Below are 19953 nucleotides of genomic sequence, written 5' to 3' on the forward strand. Positions count from 1 at the left end.
ATTTTTTGAGGGGGGGGGTACACGGGGAGATTGGCAGAGTCAGGGTTTAGACCTGAGCCAACTCACCATGCTTACCGTGGGGAGCGTGTGACTGGTCAGGCACCGTGTTATGCAGTGATGCGCACAGTGTTTCCGGTACGTATTCATAGCCCGGTGCGCTCTGTTCCAGCTCCCCGCAGTTGCCGTGCTAGAGTGGGCATTCAGCCAGGACGGATTGTGCCGGCTCAGCGCTCCTGGCCTCCGGTGCGTCTCTTCGGTCCAGGATATCCTGCGCCAGCTCTACGCACGGTATCCTCAGTTCGCCAGCACAGCCCAGTGCGGCCTGTTCCAGCTCCCTGCACTTGCCGTGCTACAGAGGGGATTCAGCCAGGACGCGTTGTGCCAGCTTTGCACTCCAGACCTCCAGTGCGCCTATCCTGCGCCGGCTCTACGCACTCTGCCTCCAGTGCGCCTTCATAGCCCAGTGCGTCCCGTGCCAGCTCTCCACACTCACCGAGCTGGAGTGGGTATCCAGCCAGGACGTGTTGTGGCAGCTCCCCGCACCAGGCTTCCAGTACATCTGCTCAGTCCGGTGAGACCTGTTCCGGCTCCACGTACGAAGCCTCCAGTGATGATCCATTGTCCGGAGCCTGTAGTGATGATCCATGTCACGAAGCCTCCAGTGATAATCCATGGCCCGGAGCCTCTAGTGATAATCCATGGCCCGGAGACTCCAGTGATGATCCATGGCCCAAAGCCTCCAGTGATGATCCATAGCATGAAGCCTCCAGTGATGATCCATGGCACGAAGCCTCCTGTGATGATCCATGGCACGAAGGGTTCCCAGTCCAGAGCCTTCAGCGAGGGTTCCCAGTCCGGAGCCTTCAGCAAGGGTTCCCAGTCCGGAGCCTTCGGCGACGGTCCCCAGTCCCGAGCCTCCGGCGACGATCCCCAGCCCCGAGCCTCTGGCGACGGTCCCCAGTCCGGAGCCTCCAACGACGGTCCCCAGTCCGGAGCCTCCAACGACGGTCCCCAGTCCGGAGCCTCCAACGACGGTCCGCAGTCCGGAGCCATCGGCGACGATCCCTGCACCGGAGGCGCCACCGAAGTGGGGGGAGCCTAAAGCGGGACGGGGTCTGCGTCCCGCACCGGAGCCCCCACCGAGAGTAGATGCCCACCCGGACCCTCCCCTATAGGTTCAGGTTTGCGGTCGGAGTCCGCACCTTTGGGGGGGGGGGGGGGGTACAGTCACGCCCTGACCTTAGAGATCCTTATTTATTCTCTATGTTTGGTTAGGTCAGGATTTGACTCATGTGGGAGAATCTATGTTTTCTATTTCTTTGTTGTTTTTGCCTAATGTGGTTCCCAATCAGAGGCAGCTGTCTATCGTTGTCTCTGATTGGGGATCAAATATAAGTTATCATTATCCATTTGGGTTTTGTGGGGTGTTTTCCGTTTAGTATCTGTGCCTGACGGAACTGTTCGCTTTCGTTTTTTTATTCGTTATTTTTGATTGAGTGATTCTTGACATTAAAGATCATGAACACTTTCCACGCTGCACTTTTATATTTGGAATCTTGATTCCAAATATAAAATATTTTTGGATTTGTTTAACACTTTTTTGGTTACTAGATGATTCCATATGTGTTATGTCATAGTTTTGATGTCTTCACTATTATTCTACAATGTAGAAAATACTAAAAATAAAGAAAAACCCTTGAATGAGTATGTGTTCTAAAACTTTTGACCGGTAGTGTAAATATATTCTTAATTCCATTCCTTTACTTAGATTTGTGTGTATTGTTGTGAAATTGTTCGATATTACTTGTTAGATATTACTGCACTGTTGGAGCTAGAAACACAAGCATTTCGCTACACCTGCAATAACATCTGCTAAACACGTGTATGTGATCAAATAAACTGTGATTTGATTTGATTTAGTTTACGTGTGAGAAGTTCATGACAAATCTTCAGGAGTTTAGAACTCTGTTCACTCTACCAGTTCTATTTCTACAGGGAATGCAGCTAAACCTCACAATGAGGGAGAGTACTACACAGTATGTTGGTTCTCTTTGTGGCACACCAACTCTGCCTCTTTTTGGGAAACGTTTGAGGGAGTCCACAACCCAGCCTATATTCAAGAGAGAGCAGCTCAATATTCGTGTTGATATCACAAACTTTTAGAGTAAGAAGACTCATCTGAGTTAAGGGATGACTGGCTTGAAAAATGTGTGATTGAAGATCAGTTGAAGTCAGTTATGATGTCATAATTTATGATCTATTTGTATTATCTTAACTTCTCTGCCTTTATGGATCTCAGTTTGGAAGATACATTTTAAAGAAGGATAGACCGCACTGTATGTGTAATTAATGTAATCTTAACAGCTGGGTTGTGAGTGAGTAAAGAACCCCCTTCATTAGCTTGATAAACGTGGAAACACATGGCACATTGAATGGGGACGCCACACAAACAGCTTTCTAATTACTGTGTGTTGGGATGGAAAAGGGGTCTGCTCGTCGAGCTCGATGAGAGGCCTCATTCACACTGCGCTGCCATTGTTGCAGTGATTATTCTTGTCGTTGGCTGAGCTCTTCATCTGAGCACCATCCGGCGAACAGCTGACGCCAAGAGGCTGAAGAGGTTGCTCTGCTGCTTGGCCCTCAGCTTTAGACTGTCTAAGTACCCTGGTCCCTGTGCATATATGGCCCAATAAATAGGTGTTCGGAGAGACCACTGGGCTTCAGAATCAGTCAAGACACCGGAGAATAGAGGAAAGGAAGCAGTGTTGCTGGAGCTCTGGTGCTGATTGCTTTGGCTCTACAGTATTAGCTAGTGTAGCTGAATATCAGCTTTAACGTTTTATTTTCTATTTTATTTTGCCGCCGTCTCAGTCTCAGGGAAAATGGTAATTTAGATTGTTGGATTATTGGATTCTGGATCTTTTGGACAGGTTCTATATTCTTATTGACGACATGGTCATATTGTGCGCTGTGGTAAATTGGCTGGGTTTGTGTGTGTTTGAATGTGTATGTTTGAGTGTGTGTTAGGGAGTTACATTGATTTAAAGTTACGGCATACTGTATCCACTGTTTTCTAATGTGATCTCTCTCTCTCTCTCATTCTCTCTCTCATTCTCTCTCTCATTCTATCTATCTATCTATCTATCTATCTATCTATCTATCTATATCCATCCATCTATCTATCTATCTATCTATCTATCTATCTATCTATCTATCTATCTATCTATCGCTCTCGCTCTCGCTCTCTTTCTCTCCCTCCTCTGCTGTTGTGTGGTCGGGACGGGGGATATGTTGATGATCCTCTCTGTGGACCCCAGAACCCGGCGTCCTGGAGAGACCTGGATGACGCCCACTCCACGCCCTCCGTGGGCACCCCGGGGCCCTCCAGCGGGGGCCACGTCTCCCAGAGTGGGGACAACAGCAGCGAACTCGGTAAGAGAACCACAGCTTCTCTTTAGACTCAATACCATATCAAAGGTTACCCTCAGTGCTGACCTCATACAAAGGCAGTGGTGTTTTCACTACTTGTGAGCTGTCGATGAAACTTAGCCTCTCCAGAGATCATAATGATAAGCAGTTATTGTTTCTCCATCCTTATCATTCAGATAATGTTGAGATAAGAGGTTGTTGTTGTATCAACAGCTAGTTTGTTGGGTTTTGATGGTGACTTTGTAGTTTTATCACTTATCCAGGTCAGATGATAAAGTTCAAAAGTTGAATCTGATATGATGAGGGTAATTATTGCCAATTACTGGTTTTGCATGACTGTGTCCAGTATTGCTGTTTAATAGCCTACTTGGCTTTCTGTCCGCGTGCCGGCTGTTCATTTAGCCAGTGGTGAGCTCATTGGAGGCTATAAGGGTTTTATTACTTGTTTTTGTTTTTCTCTCCTATGGCCACAGTAAAAATAGAATAGACTTTAAAGCAACTTACCACCCTCTGCCCATCAGGCATCAATAGCAGGGCATTGAGCTAAACAATGGCAGGATGTTTTGCAAGACAAGAGCAATTCAGAGGATGAAAGGACAGTCAGAAACAAAGATTAAGTTTATTCCTCCTGATTTTACCACAGTTTCTTCAGGTATCCTAACTATCTGAAAAACATGTTCAACGAATTTCACTTAGCCTAATGTTTATAACTTATGATTGGCTAAATAAGTGCTTTACTTGCCCTATGTACAAAAAAAGTTTTTATTGTAAGGTGAGTAGGGCAGCTGTTTTAACTGTGTGATTTGGAGATTTGTCGTTTCCCAAAGCTGTCTGTCTCCTACAGTGGTCCTGTAAAATGTGATGGTGTTCTTGTTATTTAATTGTATATTACGCAGATATTTTGTGCCCTAACACAGTAAATGCCCTAACATAGTAAATGCCCTAACACAGTAAAACTGACTATGTGAATTGTATTGTCCGCAAAGAGAGGGGAAGAGGATGGTGTGAATGGCTTTTTCCTTGGTTCCTCTGGAGTTGTTTATTTTTTTTTAAACAAAAGCGAGGGGACACCCAAAGTCCATGTCTCCCTGCCCTTTTGACCTGGGTATAGAATGCATAGAGGCTGGGGAAGCACAATAACCCCTGCCGTGGAGCTGGGAAGGACAGAGCCACTTTATGTATGGAGGAACAAAGGGGAGAAAAAGCCCCAGAATGATCAGAGTCCCAGTCATAGTCACTGGTAGCAGGATCTGATGCTTCCCTGCCTACCTGCTGATCCTCATAATCCTCCTGGGGACTCTGCTATTTTTTCATCCCTTGTTTTCATCCCTTGTTTCCATCCCTTTTCTCATTCAAGGGGACGAGGAAAGCAAACACTTTTAACATAGGACGGGACCTGGGGGCCAAAGCGGGGCCTTTACGTCAGTAGTGCAGGCCTCGCTAGGAGATTACTGATGCTCTTCAAAGTTCCTACTATGAAGGGGCTCCTATTGTCCTAATGGACATTAGTCATGGTTGTGTGGGCCAATGATAAAAGCCTTAAAAGTGTTAACCTACAGTCTTATCTAATGGGGGAGAATTGTGGTTAGTATGGTTGGTATCAACCACAGGTAGTTGATATGTGGTTGGTTGGTTGGTGGTGTAGTTATGGCTTAGTGGCTATGTTAGCCATGTGGCTAACCGCTAACCCATTGGCTTATGCAGTCTTTGGTTGTTTTCTTGTAAGCTGTGTGATATGCAGAGGGGAATGTCTTTGATTCCACCTCCCCCGGAGTGACTCTCAGATAGATGGGGCACAGGGACAGTTCTAAAAGGGATGAGCTATCCTAGGAATGTTTTTTGGGGGCGGGGCTTGGAATGTCCATCATAAAAGAAGGAAAGGAAACCAAGGGGAACTAGCTGCTGTGAAGCCGCTGTACACTAGTGTTTACAAAGAGGGGAATGCAGAGCGGGAAGATACAGGATGCAGTCAGTGCATCTTTTTGTCTCCTCCGGATGGATGCCACCGAAAATGGAATCCAGAACTGCTGGTGGTGACATACCAATGACACTCCAGGCTAATGTTCCCATATAACCTGTGACAAGATGCTCTCACAAATAACAAGGGAGAGAGGCACAAGAACTAAAAGTGTTCATCTTCATCCAGGCCTTACCGATCACCACTCCAAATCAATAGGATAAAGGCCTCTGGGAGGAACGATTCTAGATCTATTCATCAACATCAATATAGGATTCCCAGTGTCTTGGAAAGCTTCCAGACAACAGCTCCCATTTAGCAGTGTGCATCATGGGTAATAACAGGAGGGGCTGAGAAGTGTCATTGGTGATGGATCAGGTCCAGGTGAGCTCATTAGGCAAGCTGCATTGGGTTCCCATCACTGATGCAGGCCAGAATACAGCAATCAGTTCTGTTAGCTAATAGCCAACCCTGCACTTTGTCGGATATGGACATGTCATCATGTGAATTCTCTTGCCTCATCTAGTTGTCCCAGTTTATACCTAACTGTAGGAGCACTGGTCTCTGATGTTGTTGATGAGAGAGAGGAAGAGAAAGGGATAGAGGGGAGAGACAGAGAGGAAGAGGGCGAGAGAGAAGGAGAGACAGAGAGAGGAAGGTAGAGGGAGAGAGAAGGAGAGGGAGAGAGAGGAAGAGAGGGTGAGAGAGAGGGAGAGAGAAGGAGAGACAGAGGGAGACAGAGAGAGGAAGAGAGAGGGAGAGAGAAGGAGAGACAGAGAGAGGAAGAGAGAGGGAGAGAGAAGGAGAGACAGAGAGAGGAAGAGAGAGGGGGAGAGAGGGAGAGATGGAGAGAGGAATATGGAGAGACTGAGAAAGGAAGAGAGAGGGAGAGACTGAGAGAGGAAGAGAGAGGGAGAGACAGAGAGAGGAAGATGGAGAGATTGAGAGAGGAAGAGAGAGGGAGAGAGGAAGAAAGAGGGAGAGAGAAGGAGAGACTGAGAGAGGAAGAGCGAGGGAGAGAGAAGGAGAGACTGAGAGAGGAAGAGAGAGGGAGAGAGAGGGGCGTAGAGTAGGGTGTTGGGGGTTGGAAGCCAGCCAAGGATGCCTCTCTTTTTCATATCTTAGGGTGCTGTTTTCCCTAAAGCGCCCGAGGCAGTACTCCCGCCTTCCCCATGGCAGCAGCCCCCCCCCCCCACCCCCCCCCACCCCACCCCACCCCCCGTGTCATGAGTGCAGACACTGGGGCAGGCACGCAGGGGGGGAAGGAGGAAGGGGGCGGGGCAGGCAAGCAGGGAGGGAGCGGGGTAGGCAGGCAGGCGAGGAGCTAGGCCACGGGAGGAGCGTTCCACGGGTAGGATTTTGAGAGTAGTGCACTGTCACACTGCTTAGATTGGCTGAGTTGCCAGGGAACAGTCAGAAGCGATTAGCGTAGCAGAGGATCTGCCCTGCGGCCGTCCCTCTCTGGAGCAGGAAAAAAGAGAGGGCTGGGGGGAGAGGAGGAGGGGGGCAGGAGGGGTTGACGCTCCTTAGATATAATTAGGCCGTGCTGGTGACTTCCTATTTTTCATTCTTTCCCTCATTCTCTCTTCCATTGTTTTCAGTTATTTGGTACAGAAACAGATACATAACGAATTTAAAATTACCAACGTGGATTTTTGTCATTTTGATCACCCGCACCAGCTCAAATGTTAAGTCATTGATAGGTATCATTTTTTATTGATTATTTCACCACCCAAGGCATTACTGAACAAAATGTCTGTCCTAGCCTGTGAGACAGGATATTAACTGTCCTCTCTGAAACGACAGATCTCTTCAGCACCATCCTCCAAGACCTCTCTTCCCACATCAAACCTCCTCATTTTTGTCAGTCATAAGACCAAAAGCTTAGAAAAGAAACCTGTTATAAAAGCTTGTTATAACATCTATGAACAGAGAGGATATGGAATAGAGGACACAAAAAGTAAAGCATCACATAAGCAAAGGAGACAGTGGCCAAACAACCTGCCCTGTCCTTGACTTGGACTACACCATCCGTCAGAACACCACCACCCCCATCCCCATCCCCATCCCCAACCCAACCCAACACACCCCTCCCCTCCCACCCCACTCAGTCCAAGTCATCCTTTTTAATGTCAATATTCATTAGCTGAAATATTTATGCATGATTATGGGCGCATATATAGAAGCCCCTTTGATTGATGCATCCCCAAAAACAAAAAGACATGCCAGGGCAAATCTTATGAAAAGTAGGGTTCCAGTCCCGCCTCCGGGGAGGAGTCTCTCAGATACATTATTCACATCCCCTGCAGGCAGGCTTTCAAGGCATCTCTGCCCCGAGGGCAAGAAAAATAACCACCACTGTTAAAAGAAAATCATCTCGGCTGATGCACAATTAATGGCGGAGAGGGAGAAGGAAAGAGACAGAGAGAGAGAGAAAGAAAGAGAGGGAGAGAGAGTGCACAGAAGGTTCTGTGATGAAGAGCAATGGGGAGCGAGGGCAGGGGCGGAAGCCGCGGAAATCTCAGTTTAAAAGGGAGCCTTCTAGCCTTGATCCGTGAGAAGGTTCCCATTGAAACAATAATGCCAGTAGGAGAGAGAGGCTGTGTGTGGCTGTGTGTGTGTGTTGTGTGGCTGTGTGTGTGTTGTGTGGCTGTGTGTGTGTATTGTGTGGCTGTGTGTATGTGTTGTATGGCTGTGTGTGTGTGTGTGTGCGTTGCAGTGTGAATCAGACAATCCAACACAGACAGACTGGACTGGGGTAGGGTAGGTCACTGAACACTTGGGGGGCTTGAGGGGGAATGACCACAACCCCCCCAGCCCCATAACACCCCCCTCCATCCACCCAAACATCCTTAGCACACATAGACAAAAGGAGCGCCCTGCTTTCAACTCCACAGGTGAGGGGATTTGTTATGTTATTGTGATGTCATACCTTAACTATGAGGTCACAATTGTTATTTTTGTTATTGTGACATTTTTCCATTTTTTTTACAACTAAACCATTTGTCTTTATCAAATGGTGGAATATCTATACTGGGCAAAAATATAAACAAAATATTTAAAGTGTTGGTTCCGTGTTTCATGAGCTGAAATAAAAGATCCCAGAAAATGTCCATATGCACAGTAATTTGATTTTTCACAAATGGTGTGCATAAATTTGTTTACATCCATCTTAGTGAGCATTTCTCCTTTGCCAAGAGAATCCATCCACCTGACAGGTGTGGCATATAAAGACGCTGATTAAACAGCATGATCATTACACAGGTGCACCTTGTGCTGTGGACAATGAAAGTCCACTCTAAAATATGCAGTTTTGTCACACAACACAATGTGACACATGTCTCAAGTTTTGAGGGAGCGTGCAATTGGCATGCTGACTACTGGAATGTCCACCAGAGCTGTTGCCAGAGAATTGCATTTTTTTTTACCATAAGCCGCCTCCAACGTCGTTTTAGAGAATTTGGCAGTACGTCCAACCAGCCTGCCAACCACAGACCATGTGTAACCACGCCAGCCAAGGACCTCCATATCCGGCTTCCTCTCTTGTCTGAGATCAGCCACTAGGACAGCTGATGAAACTGAGGAGTATTTCTGTCTGCAATAAAGCCCTTTTGTGGGGAAAAATGTATTCTGATTGGCTGGGCCTGGCTCCCCAGTGGATAAATAAAAATGCTGCTGCCTGCGCATTGTGTCTGGCCACGGCTCTTACTTCATGTCAAGCCTGCAACCTGGCTCTAACAGTCATTACTTCATGTGAAACTTACAGCCTGGCTCTAACAGTCATTACTTCATGTGAAACTTACAGCCTGGGTCTAACAGTCAGTACTTCCTGTGAAACTTACAGCCTGGCTCTAACAGTCAGTACTTCCTGTGAAACTTACAGCCTGGCTCTAACAGTTAGTACTTCCTGTGAAACTTACAGCCTGGCTCTAACAGTCAGTACTTCATGTCAATCGTGCTACTCAGATTGAATGAATAGCTCATAATGTTTTATTGAGCTGTGTCACTATAGTGTATGCCCCCTCTACATTATCCAAAACTGTAGCAGAATGTGGATGAAGTCGTGCAAATGTGGAAGATGTGGAATGTTCTGTTGCTATGCTGTTGCTTTGCCCTAGACCTCTGCTACCCTTTCAGTGTGTGTTTCTGGCCAATGGAGGTGATGTGTCTAAGTTAAAGACATTTAATAACATATCCCTTGTGGCTACTTTTTCTCTTGTTTTAGGAGATGGCCTCGACAACAGTCTGGCGTCGCCGGGCACAGGAGACGAGGATGACCTGGACAAGAAGAGACAGAAGAAGAGAGGTATCTTCCCCAAAGTGGCCACCAATATAATGCGAGCGTGGCTCTTCCAGCACCTCACGGTAAGACAGCAGGCCCGACCTGGCCCTAGCTCCAGCCCTAACCAGACTCCACTACTGGGATGGTTCTCAACCTTTTTTGCTTACTGTTACCCCAAACACATCTTGTTCTGCCCAAAGTACACCCTCTTGTGCAACTGGTCATGACTATCATGCATTTAACCATGAGGCCCATGTTTTGTAGACATCTTCTGAATCTTCCCCGGTTCCCCATGTGGGTATGCCAAATACTCCTTGGGGTAATAGTAATACAAGTTAGTGCATCCAACACTCAGTCATGTCACAACACAGGGGCATTGGTCTGTGACATTGTAGTGCTTCGCCGAATGATTTTCCTTGTGATTTTTTATTTGTAAAAAAACAGTAATTGTGGCTGAAGAGAACAGTGGGCTCTATAAAAGACAAGTGGTGTATATTGTCTAACTGCAGTCTCTCCATTATACAACACTTGTTGGGAATGATGCCACTATACTGAGCGTCTGGACTTTGTTTTACAAAAACAGAATAGACTACTTTCCCAGAATGCAACTCCTCTGTTCAGGCTCAGAAGGACTATCTGACATTCCAACGACTTCCAACCAATCCCCGAGAGGAGAGTTTCACCTTTTATCTCCAGACCCAATAGACAGTGCCGCAGTCTCTGACTCCTCCTCCTTCTCCTCTGGTTTTCTACTTTTCTCCTCTCCACTCGTAGATGTTTTCAAAGCTCCTTATTTGTTTTCTGGGTGAAAACCTGTCACACATCTCCTGTACCGGAAGTAAGAACCTTTAGATTGGACAGATAAAAAATAAGAAGGAAAGGAAGGCTAATTGAATCATCCCCTCTCTGTTCCCTGTCTCTTTTCAGCCTCACTGGTTAAGCACAAGTGTTTGTCATGGAAGGATGTGGCTCGTAAACACGGTGTAAGGGGAACTTTGGCCCCTCGATGTCTTCTGAATGGTCCCATTGCAATACCCAGGCGATCAGCCATTCATCGGGCCACAGAGGGTGATGGAGACGGATTATGTTTTGTCCTGACTTTACCGTTGAGGCTGGGGTCTGAGAAGGGGAGAGAGGGTCTTTCTCTAGATAGTCTTAGCCTTCAGCTGTTGTGGTCCTGTTCTGATGAGGAGCTCTAAAGATCCTCCTCTACAAAGGTACAGATAAAGCAGCAATGGAAGATTTAGATTAATTCTAGGATTCATTATTGGCCTATTAGCATGGTCATATAGTAACTGTTGGTTTTAGACCTCCACCTACATGCTGATTGAGACAGATCTTTGTGAAGCTCTCTTTTTAACGCTAATGTATTAAATTAGTTACAACAAACATACATTGCATTTAGCAAAAACACAGCTATAAAAGGGTGCTCTTGATCAACCTTGAGGTCCTATTGGAACTCAAAGGAATAAGTCTTGTTCCACCATGAGGCCCTGTTGGAGCTCAGAGGAATAAGTCTTGTTCAACCTTGAGGCCCTGTTGGAGCTCAGAGGAATAAGTCTTGTTCCACCATGAGGCCCTGTTGGAGCTCAAAGGAATAAGTCTTGTTCCACCATGAGGCCCTGTTGGAGCTCAGAGGAATAAGTCTTGTTCCACCATGAGGCCCTGTTGGAGCTCAAAGGAATAAGTCTTGTTCCACCATGAGGCCCTGTTGGAGCTCAAAGGAATAAGTCTTGTTCAACCTTGAGGCTCTATTGGAGCCCAGAGGAATAAGTCTTGTTCCACCTTGAGGCCCTATTGGAGCTCAGAGGAATAAGTCTTGTTCCACCATGAGGCCCAGTTGGAGCTCAGAGGAATAAGTCTTGTTCAACCTTGAGGCCCTGTTGGAGCTCAGAGGAATAAGTCTTGTTCCACCATGAGGCCCTGTTGGAGCTCAGAGGAATAAGTCTTGTTCAACCTTGAGGCCCTATTGGAGCTCAGAGGAATAATTATTGTTCAACCTTGAGGCCCTGTTGGAGCTCAGAGGAATAAGTCTTGTTCAACCTTGAGGCCCTATTGGAGCTCAGAGGAATAATTATTGTTCAACCTTGAGGCCCTGTTGGAGCTCAAAGGAATAAGTCTTGTTCAACCTTGAGGCTCTATTGGAGCCCAGAGGAACAAGTCTTGTTTAACCACAGCTCAATGACAGGTGACCTGAGTAAAGTAACATAGCTGATAAGAGTTAGACATTGGAGAGAGGACCCAATGTGACAACACTGTAGATTGTACTGGAGACATTAGAAGAAGGTTTTATTTAGGAAGACAGAGACGTTCTGCTGGGTTGAGGGAGGAGCACTGAGCCATCCGTCACTAGACTGTCAGACACCAAGCTGGGAGGTCACCATGACGATCACTTGTGGCAACAATGGCTTTTGTCACCACCATTGCGGTTTATGTGTGTGTGTGTGTGTGTGCGTGCGTGTGTGTGTGTGTGACTGTATGTGTGTGTGTGTGTGTGTGTGTGTGTGTGTGTGTGTGTGTGTGTGTGTGTGTGTGTGTGTGTGTGTGTGTGTGTGTGTGTGTGACTTTATGTGTGTGTGTGGGGGGGGGCACTGTGTGTGTGTGAGAGAGAGAGAGTGTTTGTCTGTGTCTGTGTGTGGGTGCGGGCGCTGTGTGTGTGTGTGTGTGTGTGTGTGTGTGTGTGTGTGTGTGTGTGTGTGTGTGTGTGTGTGTGTGTGTGTGTGTGTGTGTGTGTGTGTGTGTGTGTGTGTGTGTGTGTGTGTGTGTGTGTGTGTGTGTGTGTGTGTGTGTGACTGTGTGTCTCTGTGTGTGACTGTGTGTGTGTGACTGAAAGACCTGTTTAAAAATGAAGTTGATTCGAGCTCATTCCTCATCCGGTGACCACAGGAGGTGGCTGCAGCCCTGACAGCGCCCACCACCCTGTACCCTGTGAATGGGTAAACTCTGTCTGCAATCTGCCGCCCTCCTCCCTCTGTCACACCGCCAGCAGAGAGACAGGGAGACAGGGGGACAGGGAGACAGGGGGACAGGGGCCCTATTCAGGCCCTAACAAAGGTCTCCATTGTGTTCCTTTGTATCGCATTTGATCATTTGTCAAATCATGTCAAATAATGTCAAACAATGCCACACGCTTTGAGCCCAAAGTGTTCAGGGGCCAATCAGTGGTCAGTCTTGGTTGTGCTTATGCTAACTAGAGAGATTGACTTGTGTGTATATTAGCCAAGGGTCACTGTGGATGTGAGTCTATCACTGGGCATAATTACATTTCCTGAGTTTGACTTTCCCTTAGGTTGTGAATGGAAAGCCCCTGGTCGTATGCGAGGTGTGTTTCTGTCTAACCTTAACCCTAACCCTAACCCTAACCCCTGGTCGTATGTGACGTGTGTTTCTGTCTAACCTTAACCCTAACCCTAACCCCTGGTCGTATGTGACGTGTGTTTCTGTCTAACCTTAACCCTAACCCTAACCCTAACCCCTGGTCGTATGTGACGTGTGTTTCTGTCTAACCTTAACCCTAACCCTAACCCTAACCCCTGGTCGTATGTGACGTGTGTTTCTGTCTAACCTTAACCCTAACCCTAACCCTAACCCCTGGTCGTATGTGACGTGTGTTTCTGTCTAACCTTAACCCTAACCCTAACCCTAACCCCTGGTCGTATGTGACGTGTGTTTCTGTCTAACCTTAACCCTAACCCTAACCCTAACCCCTGGTCGTATGTGACGTGTGTTTCTGTCTAACCTTAACCCTAACCCTAACCCTAACCCCTGGTCGTATGTGACGTGTGTTTCTGTCTAACCCTAACCCTAACCCTAACCCTAACCCCTGGTCGTATGTGACGTGTGTTTCTGTCTAACCTTAACCCTAACCCCTGGTCGTATGCGAGGTGTGTTTCTGTCTAACCTTAACCCTAACCCTAACCCTAACCCCTGGTCGTATGTGAGGTGTGTTTCTGTCTAACCCTAACCCTAACCCTAACCCCTGGTCGTATGTGACGTGTGTTTCTGTCTAACCTTAACCCTAACCCTAACCCTAACCCCTGGTCGTATGTGAGGTGTGTTTCTGTCTAACCTTAACCCTAACCCTAACCCCTGGTCGTATGTGACGTGTGTTTCTGTCTAACCTTAACCCTAACCCTAACCCTAACCCCTGGTCGTATGTGACGTGTGTTTCTGTCTAACCTTAACCTTAACCCCTGGTCGTATGTGACGTGTGTTTCTGTCTAGACATGATCGTTTGTAAATGAATGCAAGCTGGGTGTTTTCTTTTTTTTCCTGAAGATGTAGTTTTTTCTGTCCTCTGTGTACCACAGCACCCCTACCCTTCAGAGGAACAGAAGAAGCAGCTAGCACAGGATACAGGCCTCACCATCCTGCAAGTGAACAACTGGTGAGTAGCTAACACCCAAGGCCCCACACTAAGCCTAACCCTAACGCTAACCCTAAAGCTAACCCTAAAGCTAACCCTAAAGCTAATCCTAACGCTAACCCTAACCCTAACGCTAACCCTAAAGCTAACGCTAACCCTAAAGCTAACGCTAACCCTAACGCTAACGCTAACCCTAACCATTGTGCTTCATTCTCTCCTTTATTCCTTTCCTTCTTTCCTTCGTACCTCCTCCCAGGACTGGCTAATAGGCTCCTATCTAAATCAATGCTACAGCCATGTTTTTGGCGAAGCGTGTACATTCTATGGGAACTAAAATGGAAGTGTTATTAAGCATACTCAATCTATCTTCACTGTCTGGGAAACATTAACAGGGAGATGTACACCCCCTCTCAACCCCTTACAATCCCTCAGCCTCATTTTACATGTATGACATGATGGATTAAAGCATATTTAAGGCCCGGCAACCTGGCCTCTTTGTAGATGGCTTATCCCATTTTGGGAAGGGGGGCGGGGTCCAATGTAATGATCACAGAGGAAAGAGGAACAGATCCAGGGGGGTTTGGGATTTGGTTTCGAGATTGCACTTCTGGTGTGTTATCTAAAAGGTATCACTTTACTTTGAGTTTACACAGGGTCAGGTTTGGAATAAATTATTTGACTTTGGCTTCTCGCGATTAATCCTCCCCCATCCCAGAATCAATATTGGGTTCTCAACACACCTAATTACATGGACGTGCACCTCTAATCCCGAGGAGTTAAGAATTATATTAGTTATATTAATGTATCTAATGCAATACACTTATCAAAGCAGGCGAATGCTTTGCTTACCTATCTGTCCAGTCCTGCTGGGTCCTGTTGGGTCCTGTTGGATACAGTGGTACGTCTCTGACCGAAATTGGCCAAACGTTTAGCCTTATTACAGCCTGAGGCTGAAAGGGCTAAACCCAAATCAATAGATCTGGTAAGCTATGTGGCTGTCTCCTAATACCCCAGATCATGTCAATAAGAATTAGACCGATTATAAACCTAATCCCTGAAGACACGAGACATTGGAATACTAGTAAAACTGGCGCAGAAAATTGTCATATTCTGTTTGATTGCTGAATGTTTTGATTGTGTATGATTATCTTAAAGAACTCCACCCAAAAACGGTATATTTTTATTTGTTTCATTACTCCATTATTGATATAGTCCCAAAATGTTTTGCGTGTCAACAATGAAGTTTTCAAGATATGTAACTTTCAAAATACAGAAATCTGGCCCATATGATGCATCATATGATGGACAGGTGGGACTAATGAAACAAAGACAAATAGATAGTTTTTGGGGTGGAGTTTTCCTTTAAGCAGAACAGGAAGATGAATGTAAAGGAGATCTAAAGCCAAGGAGAAGCTTCATGTATTGGTTTGAATTCTCTCTCCCTTCTCTCTTCCTCTCCAGGTTCATCAACGCCAGGAGGAGAATAGTACAGCCTATGATTGACCAGTCTAACAGATCAGGTAAACCACCATTTCAATTGGTTCAAATCAATAACATACAATGGCTTTGTTTCTCAGTCATGTTTTAAATTGTACTATACTGTATGATTTTGTAATGTAGATGAGGATGTTTTGAACGCCACTTTTATTCTTATGCTTTATCTCTTCTGTCTTTTGGCTTTGACACATACTGACCAATAGAAATAGAATTATAATCTAGTATTATAGCTCTATACTGACCAATAGAAATATAATTATAATCTAGTATTATAGCTCTATACTGACCAATAGAAATAGAATTATAATCTAGTATTATAGCTCTATACTGACCAATAGAAATATAATTATAATCTAGTATTATAGCTCTATACTGACCAATAGAAATATAATTATAATCTAGGATTGTAGCTCTATACTGACCAATAGAAATATAATTATAACCTAGTATTATAGCTCTATACTGACCAATAGAAATATAATTATAATCTAGTATTGTAGCTCTATACTGACCAATAGAAATATAATTACAATCCAGTATTGTAGCTCTATACTGACCAATAGAAATATAATTATAATCTAGTGTTGTAGCTCTATACTGACCAATAGAAATATAATTACAATCCAGTATTGTAGCTCTATACTGACCAATAGAAATAAAATTATAATCTAGTATTATAGCTCTATACTGACCAATAGAAATATAATTATAATCTAGTATTATAGCTCTATACTGACCAATAGAAATATAATTACAATCTAGTATTATAACTCTATACTGACCAATAGAAATATAATTACAATCTAGTATTATAGCTCTATACTGACCCTTAGAAATATAATTACAATCTAGTATTACAACTCTATACTTACCCGTAGAAATAGAATTACAATCTATTATTATATCTCTATACTGACCAATAGAAATAGAATTACAGTCTAGTATTATATCTCTATACGGACCAATATGAATATAAATATAATCTAGTATTATATCTCTATATTGACGCATATAAATATAATTATAATCTAGTAGTATACAGTATACTGACCCATGTCTTGTTAATGTTACATCCACAGTGGGCCAGGGGACGGCATACAGCCCTGACGGGCAACCAATGGGAGGCTTTGTACTCGACGGACAGCAACACCTGGGGATTCGGCCTGGCGGTAAATAAGCACCCTGTTATCTGTCCCTTTCTACCAATGTAGCCTAAAATCTGTTTATGTTCTGTTTGTCTATTCATGGGTTATTATTGTATATTGTCATATCAACCTGTGATTGCACCATGTAATTAGTTCCCCTCTCTGTCACTCATTCTGCAGGACCAATGGGTGGAATGGGAATGAATATGGGGATGGATGGTCAGTGGCACTACATGTAAACCCTGTCCAACCGAGGCAAGCCTGAAGAAGAAGATGGAGAAGTAAGCACAGCCTCATTCTCACTCCCCTGTTACATTTTTCACCCACAAGCCCCCCTCCTTCATTGTTCCTCTATTCCTCTCCATCACTCCATCTCTCTCTCTACATTGCTCACCCTCTCTCCCTCATCTGCTGCCCTTCTCACCCCCTCCTCCATTGTTCCTCTATCTCTCTCCATTCCTTTTTATCAATTTTTCTTTCCTTTCCATCCTCCTCTCCTTCTCCAGGGCTCAATCTGATTAAGAATGTGGGGTTCTGGACTCCCTCGGTCCCCCTCCAGCCCTATCAGCTCTCTGGGCCCTGCTGACAGTTCACAAATCAAGACGTATTGCCTGCCGGAGGCACTGGAGCTCACCAGTTTTTATTTAACACCCACACTCCACTGCTCAATGAGCCACGCTATAATGACACTTACCTTGATTAATTGAGCTCTTTATATGTAAATAGAGAGCCCCGCGTTCGCCTCAATCTTCACCGGGTGCCAGTTCCGCCAACACAGCCCCTTTTCCCTTCCCGACATTTCCCTGATTTTGCTAATCAAGTCCAAAGAGCACGAGGGTGATAGCAGCGAGGGTGCAGCGCCAACATTTAGAATACAGTCCACATAGAGATATTTTATTCACTCAAGCTGAAAAATAATATAATTTTGAGACTATTTCATCCAATCATTTCTCATTGAATGATCATTGACCGGTTACTGTAATGCCGTAATACAGGAAGGAGGCTGCTCTCCTCCCTTAATTTAATCTGTTGCAAGACCATATGCTGATTGTGATGGCTGTAAATTTACCCAGGGTTCCATGTGGGGTTGTTTTGCAGTAAAATGCACTTATTCCATGCATATTGGAGTCAGAGCCATAACATTTGTCTATTAAAAGATCCCTTAAGAATTACACCACTGCACCAGCAATGTCCAAATGTATGTACAAGCTGTAAAACCTATGTCTGACTCAGTCATGTGTAGCATTTTCTTTACCTTATAAGATTTTGGTTCTCTATTTGCAGTGTGTTAGGGTATGGTTGTATAAGAGACTGACCCAGGCTACTTCTTCGTGTTACAGGCTGGTTTGCTCAGGGAAAATCCTGCCGCTTGGTCCAATGAGCGCGTGACTCCGCCCCAGTCACACCTGTACCTGTCATCTGACTACGCCCACCTCACCTCCCCACTCGAGCATAGAGGACCACACCCACATCTGCACAAACGCCGCCCACATTGACCTTTAATAACCCCACGCCTGGAGGAAGACGAGGATCTACTAATAAACAACAACAAAAACAACAACATTTGTAGACAACAACAATCTTCCAAAACAAAAAAAGACTTCTGTATGAACAACGGAAGTTAAAATGACCTCAACAACATTTTGACACATTTTTTGTTTTCTTTTTTAAATTATTTATTTATTTTTCTACAATGGTGGACCATAGGGACAAGAACTTTTTAGTCTTTGCCCGAGATATATTGACACAGCCCGCACACACACACACACTAACACACATTCCCTCTCTCTCTCACACACACACACACTCAAACAAATACAACACTTCATCTTATGAACACACCATTTGAAAACAACCACTGTGGAATATCTAAAAAGATGATGAAGAGTTTTAATAACTGTTGTGGTGTATAGACTTGTGCTTTTTCATTTGACTGTTTTATTCATGTTTGCGCTTTGTGATTATTAGTTTATGGAGTGAGAGTTTATCACTAATCCCACCCCTATGTGCTGTGGAACAGAGAGAAGGAGAGAAAGAGAGAAAGAGAGATTGCCTCAGAGTCTGCAGCCTGGAGCTTGTCTCCGATACTGCAGACGGCAGCTCCATCCAGCTCCCCCAAAAAAACCAAGCCCTCTTTTTATTTGTATTCTGAATGTGGCCCAGTTGCTTTTATTGCCCATGCACTGAATTCGTTTCATATATTTTGTATTATTCTGTTTTGATTTGGATTAGTCTCTGTTGTCCTGAAATCAGACTAAAGAGCTGATGGATTGACGTCATACTGGTAAGGTGGATCTTGGACGACTTCCATTTAGATCATGTTACAATAGTTTTATAGCACACAGGAAGAAGGAAAGGGTTTCTGCACTAAAGACCAAAATAAAAACTAATTTTAAAACTTGACCCCAGAGTCTTTTTTCAACACATATTCCATTTTTCCTGTGAAAGAAAAAGACTTTTGAGGAGAGAAAGAAAAGTTAGAGCTTGAGTTAATACTATAATATGATACTGTGACCTAATTCAATTGCATAACATTTGCAGTGAATGCATTTTTTTGGTTTGCTGTTTGGGCGACATTTGCATATTAGCTACCTCGTGACATGTATTAAATATTGCATGTCTCTGTAAATATATATATCTTTCGTATTAACAAACAACAATTCGTATTCACACACGAGGTCACGTTACAGTTTTGGTCGATATAGAACGATATAAGACGACCATTTCTTATTGATTGAGGCTGGCAGGAATGATGGATGACCTACCGGGCTTCGAAACATACTGAGATAGGCTACTGTGAATTCCAAAGCCACTCTGTCGTTTTTATCAAGGCAATATTTAAAAAGAACAATAGGCATATGCCACAAAAATAACCGTGGAAGCAACGATAATTTCATATATTTTCAAATAAATTGGTATGATGTCACTCCTCCGGCAAAATGTAAAAAAAATATTTGAAGCTGGGTCTTGTAGCCTAAAACAAAACGTGGATTGAGAAACATTCGTTCGTATATGGATTTATTATGAGACTCGTTGATATTGCTGTATTTTTCAAGGATATATTCGTTTGACTAGTTTGCTGTCTGTATTGCAGGGTGTGAGGTGGACTGAGAAGAAAATGCTGTGGGCTGCTTGGATCATTTATCAATGTCAGCCAGTGTGCCGATCTTGTGTGCTGCTGTATTGATGAGGAGAATTACATAAGCAAGAGAGCAGAGACTCATGGGAAAATGGTAAATGTGCTATTATGAGTTAGGCATACAAGTTAGGCCTATTC

General features: G+C 44.6%; 1 protein-coding gene across 3 annotated transcripts in view; it reads left to right on the forward strand.

The window, feature by feature from the left end:
• LOC129825434 (homeobox protein Meis2-like) overlaps positions 1-19079 on the forward strand; it is a 25016-nt gene extending 5937 nt beyond the window's left edge. Inside the window, exons 7-13 of one of the 3 annotated variants that reach the window (XM_055885532.1) lie at positions 3318-3432; positions 9612-9751; positions 13979-14055; positions 15496-15554; positions 16611-16700; positions 16857-16957; positions 18017-19079. In XM_055885532.1, coding sequence (XP_055741507.1) covers positions 3318-3432; positions 9612-9751; positions 13979-14055; positions 15496-15554; positions 16611-16700; positions 16857-16915 — 540 coding nt within the window. In that variant the 3' untranslated portion in view covers positions 16916-16957; positions 18017-19079. The other 2 variants (XM_055885533.1, XM_055885534.1) reach the window with 2 other exon arrangements.
• Positions 19080-19953: the final 874 nt, after the last annotated feature.

Source organism: Salvelinus fontinalis, chromosome 27 (assembly GCF_029448725.1).
Source record: "Salvelinus fontinalis isolate EN_2023a chromosome 27, ASM2944872v1, whole genome shotgun sequence".
NCBI lineage: Eukaryota > Metazoa > Chordata > Actinopteri > Salmoniformes > Salmonidae > Salvelinus > Salvelinus fontinalis.